At 42.1% G+C, this 5,172-nt stretch overlaps 2 protein-coding genes across 3 annotated transcripts in view; one reads left to right on the top strand and one right to left on the bottom strand.

Moving 5' to 3' along the window:
• Positions 1–3,290, top strand: part of LOC109532075 (endophilin-A2-like) — a 5,672-nt gene extending 2,382 nt beyond the window's left edge. The window contains exon 2 of the mRNA XM_019896704.1: positions 1,189–3,290. Within this exon, the coding sequence (XP_019752263.1) occupies positions 1,189–1,382 (194 nt within the window). The 3' untranslated portion in view covers positions 1,383–3,290. The remainder of the gene's footprint in view (positions 1–1,188) is intronic.
• A 501-nt stretch (positions 3,291–3,791) lies between these two features.
• mpnd (MPN domain containing) overlaps positions 3,792–5,172 on the bottom strand; it is a 5,131-nt gene continuing 3,750 nt past the window's right edge. Inside the window, exons 10-13 of one of the 2 annotated variants that reach the window (XM_019896697.1) lie at positions 5,021–5,091; positions 4,655–4,744; positions 4,459–4,551; positions 3,792–4,353 (exon numbers count right to left, since the gene is read on the bottom strand). In XM_019896697.1, coding sequence (XP_019752256.1) covers positions 4,234–4,353; positions 4,459–4,551; positions 4,655–4,744; positions 5,021–5,091 — 374 coding nt within the window. In that variant the 3' untranslated portion in view covers positions 3,792–4,233. The remainder of the gene's footprint in view (positions 4,354–4,458; positions 4,552–4,654; positions 4,745–5,020; positions 5,092–5,172) is intronic. The other variant, XM_019896698.1, reaches the window with a different exon arrangement.

Below are 5,172 nucleotides of genomic sequence, written 5' to 3'. Positions count from 1 at the left end.
CGTTTTCCATGTAAATGCCCTAATCCGTTCCAAGCCCCCCCAAAATTCAAACATAAATGTTCTATAAAGCATAAGAATGCATCAAAATATGGAACATATTAGATTATTGCACAACATATTAGAGTTGTGCGTAATGTAAAAAACATAGAATAAAGAATAAAAATGATGGTCATTTAACTTTTAAATGAGTCCTCATCATTTTTTTGCCCTCTTTCGTCCGTGTCGTCTCTCAGAAGTGGTTTTTGCCTGGCGTTTTTTCAAGAACTGATCCATGGACGTTTGCTTTTGTCGGCTTTTAACGATCCTTCGAAAATGAGCGATCGCCCGACTGGTGAACACTTTTTCTGGGTGATTCACATTTACGTAAAATGATCCGAACATCTCATGGCCCGAGGGGCGAATGACGAGGAAGCTGCATAGACACATACAGAGTAGCCAATGGCAGAGCAGCTATAAGTATGTTGCGTTCAGGAAACTCGGAGCTGCGAGCAACAGCCCATCTTGTATTTTTACCTTTCGTATCTCGACATTTCTTTCATAGCAAAGGGCAATATTTTTCTGTTGAGGTGTTTCATAACTTGAAAATTTTGTATGAAGAGACTTTTGTCAGTAGAGGTACCACTGTATGGTTTATCAGGGGAAAAAATTGCAAAAGAATAAAAATGATGGTCATTTAACTTTTAAATGTGTCCTCATCGTTTTTTTTTGCCGTCTTTAGTCTGTGTCGTCTCTCAGAAGTGGTTTTTGCCTGGCGTTTTTTTCAAGAACTGATCCATGGACGTTTGCTTTTGTCGGCTTTTAACGATCCTTCGGAAAGTCTTGGCACCTGGCGTATACCCACTAGAAAGCGGCATTTTCTCGGTCAGATTCTGACGGCTCTGAGGATTTCCCGCAGAAATGTGCGCCAGTAGATGTTTAAAGGGTCTTGAGGGAATCTCGAAACAATGGAAAGGGTAACAAATTCACCGTGCCTGTTTTTAGTATCAGAGGACAAACGGGGAGTATGTGTGCATGGAAAATGAACATGGATGTAATTGTTACGGACAGTAAGGAACATTTTTTTTTTTTTTTTTAAATAACCACCAAGCAGGAGATGACACTACTAGAAAACCGGTGCCTCAGGATATTGTGACATTGTCTGTAATGCTGTGGTAAAAAGTCCTGCTTTTCCCTCCCCCTCGGCCGCAGCCCCGGAGCAGCCCAGCTGTAAGGCGCTCTACGACTTTGAGCCAGAGAACGAGGGCGAACTGGGCTTCCGCGAGGGCGACATCATCACGCTGACCAATCAGATTGACGAGAACTGGTATGAGGGGATGCTCAACAGCCAGTCGGGATTTTTCCCCCTCAACTACGTGGAGGTGCTGGTTCCGTTGCCCCACTAAGGCAGAGTGGGTCGGGCGCGGGGCCTCGGACAGACCCGGCGTGGTCCACACGAGAGCCGCTTCCGCTCGGAGGACGGACTCTTAAATCCTCCCTTGAGTTCTAGACCGAGACAAAGCAAGCACGCAAAGCTCAGGTTGATGCAATACTCCCCCAGTTTCAAATTTGACAGCCTCAGTGATGACACCTGCTGGCCACTCTGACAATTGCTTTTTAATTTTTTAAAAACAAAATCTGACTGAGGTTTTGAACCACACCGTCGCAGCCTAGCGCTTTCTAGCAACAAATTATACCTGTGGAAGGCAGTTGAAGCATTTATTCCATAACCTTGATCGCTGGTTGAAGGTCCAAGTACTAGTAAGCACTTTGTCCTCACAAGCAACTAAGTGCACTAGTAGAACGATCGTCCATCCACATAGCAGTGAAAGGAAAACCTTCTTTTCTTAAGCTCTTTTCCAAGCAGCACATACTATGAAAACTGCAGGGGCCCCAAAATTGAACCCTGTGGAGCAGAGTGCAACGCAGGTCAACCAAGGCCGAACTGCAGAAATGTTATTTGGGGTGGTGCGGCTACAGAACTAGTATGACAGTTGTCCTACCAGTGCATTGAATTGTCTTGCTCAGGACAAAGGGCATACTCGTACTTGCACTTTAAGCTGGATATCAAGAATATGAAAAAAAAAATGCTCACAGAGCTTCCCATAAACACCGGATAGCCTTCAGTGTTTTGGCTTTTCAATGGTTTAGTCTACAGTGTTTTCTTACAGCATTTCAGTGATGCTAGCTTCACTTGACAAGTGCACGTTGCCCCATTTTGTTTCAGTGTGTGTCCTGACCCCTTGTAGAGCCCCTTTTACACACGCAGTGCCTGAAAGGACGACGCTGCTGGCAGCGCTTGTCTTTTTGTCCATAATGTGAAATTCCTGCTTCCCTCTTCCATTTTTTGGAGGGTGGGGGGGGGGGGTAGCAAAAGTCTCCCTTGCAGGTATTTCCAAGCTCTGGATTTTTATCTCAACTCTTCCTGTGCTTTTAATACAAGTGGAATCACCAAAGTGGAACGGCCCAACAGTGAGACAAGTTTTGAGTTCAACCCCTCCCCAAAATATTGTACACACTTTTTAAAGTATTCCTTAGCGTAGCAACTATTTTTACTCTCACGCAATCCAGAAATGGGAGACTATCCTTTAACATTACTTTCAGGAAAAGACGATTCGCTCGCAGTCATCCAAGGAAGAGGTAAAGCATGCATGCTTCAAGCTTTTTGTCTTGGAAGTTTACTATAAAACTGATACACAAACAAAAGCGAGTGAAACATTGTCCATTGAAACAACAAAACGTTCAATCAAACCACGTCATTTCATCTAACGAAAGTAATGATAACAATGCGAAAGGAAGAGCTAAGACACATTAGCGTTGACATTAAATTCATGGACCTCATGTACAGCAACCGTTTCCGGTGCAAAGATCAGGCGGCAAAATTGTTTCACCTGGTGTTTTGTAATCGGTATATTCAACACTTTTTAGAGCCGATGCTTTACAAGGTTGGAAGAATTTGAAGTTCCTCCACTCACTCCAACATGGCGCCATGGCATGTGTTTTATATTAGTCAGGGCTTTAGCAGTGAGTCAAACAGATTGTGTTCCACTTTGGAGCTTCCACTGAACAAGAATCCATTTGTGTACGGTTTGAGGATTCCAAACTCGGTCAAAGGGAAAACGATCAAGGGAAAAAACTTTGATTCGGAAATGTTTTTACCATTTTGTCAGTGTTTGTGTATTTACCACCACCCCCCAGAACCAGAGCGCCACTGTGTTTTGGTCCTTGTCTAATATGTTTACACGTGGTATCATAGCACTGTGCATGGATTGCTAGCTGTTGAAGGAAAAAGAACAACAAAAAAACAAACAAAAAAAGTTGCTTTCGAGTGCCTTTTGGAACAGAAAGGTGGGAAACCAAAAACGAATGGAATAGCTACTTTATAAGTGGTCCACAATTTCTAACCCGTGGAACTTTTACAACACTACAGCTGTTTCCTCACATACACGGATAACTTTTTTTTTTTTTTTTTAAGATATGTTTCCAAAAGTTCCATTCATTTACTGATTGTAAAGCGCGACGTTTTGTGTAGTCTGTCTTAAATATTCAATGGAATCGTTCTTACACGTATTCAGGCTCACTATAGTATTATTTTTATATCCAAACCAATGACAAAAAATGGCATGTAGTCCTTTATGATATTCTTCATTGTTGTACCCTGTAAAATGTTAGATGTAAGCCACCTTTTTACCTCTGGTATTGAGAACTGAATTTAACCACAATTCTTTGGTCTTTTATTACCATTATGTGTATGTGCATCTTTTCTGACCCTCTCCACTTCTTACAATAAACAAAAGACAAAAAAAAAAAGTGAATTTATTTTCTGATATTGTAATGCACAGAAATACAAAAAAAAAAGTCACTTTAAATATTTCCAGTGTGTATTGGTTGAAACGCTTCTGAAGAACAGCCTTATTGTATTTTGCTCTGTTCTCATGCAGTTGCAATAATAAATAAAAAGTTAAGAGAACAAGAAACAAGCACACAATACAGTCGGTCTCAAAACTGGGGTCCGTGAACCAAAACAGGCTAATTTTTCTCCTTATTACTCTTCCCGGAGCCTAAAACCTTTTGAGAAACGGCATTATAGCTACAGTGAAATCACCTCAGTGTAACCTCAACAAACGTAAACATTCACAAAATGACCAAAAACAAACAAAAAAAAAAAAGACATATGAGACTTTCTGCCCCCAGTCGATGTCTTATCGATGATGAAGTCAAACTGAAACGGGGCAGCGATTGGTCCGTCTGCACGTCTCACTGAACGCCACTCAGCTGGCTGTAGACGTGCTCCAGGATCTGGGAGTAGGCTTGGTCCTTGGGGGCGTGGCAGCTCAGTGAGCCCTTTGAGGGGAGGGAGCAGCGAGGAACCGTTGACTTCATGAATTAATAATGCCCGTCAAAATGTTACCAAACACAAAACCTCAATAAAAAATAAATAAATGGTTCCATAAAGCTGATTTTGGAAGTTGTTGCTCTCACCTTGATTTTGTCCATCATGGTGGTGTCGGGACACCAGTACTGGTTGAAGTGGACGAGGTCCGGGGCGGCCTTGTAGAAGTCCACCAGCAGCACCTGCAAACAATTTGCAGTCAGGATTTTTATTTTTTATTTTTTTTAAACCTTATTTTACATTTAGCGTCATTTATTATTTTTTTTCTGCCACACACGGTTTTACCATCTCATTGAGGACGTCACTGGTGAGGAAGTTGTCTTGAACATACGTGACCTCCACGGCCACGGGGATCCCGTAGTCGTTGGGCCTTTGCTGCAACGAAAGACACACCCCAAAAACAAGTCAACTTTGTGCTTTGCGGACAAGTTGGATTTTTAAAACGGTTGCGCGGGCCACATCAGTTGTAGATAAAGTATAAATAATTAAAAAGGTTTACACAGTGCAATAATTAGAATAAACCAACTCTTAATTCTTTACATGCACATTTTGAAGAAAATTATTGTGGGTGGGGGGGAAGCAGCTAAATGAATGCACCAAACGTTGCATGACTTTTGTCCAATGTAAATGCCTGAACGGCTGCATGCTCACCTCGGGCGGTGGTACGACCCAGAACGGCGTAATAGTGGAGGCCACACCTTGATTACCGTGATAATACGGTCCTGAAAAACAGTTGGAATGCTTTTTTCTTCACTTATGTTAAAACATGACAAGTTGTAATCGGGAGCGACCAATATGGATTT

This window comes from Hippocampus comes, unplaced genomic scaffold (genome assembly GCF_001891065.2).
Source record: "Hippocampus comes isolate QL1 unplaced genomic scaffold, H_comes_QL1_v1.1 scaffold22, whole genome shotgun sequence".
In the NCBI taxonomy this organism is placed as follows: domain Eukaryota; kingdom Metazoa; phylum Chordata; class Actinopteri; order Syngnathiformes; family Syngnathidae; genus Hippocampus; species Hippocampus comes.
The sequence above is the reverse complement of the archived record's forward strand: the minus strand, read 5'-3'. Positions and strand labels throughout refer to the sequence as shown.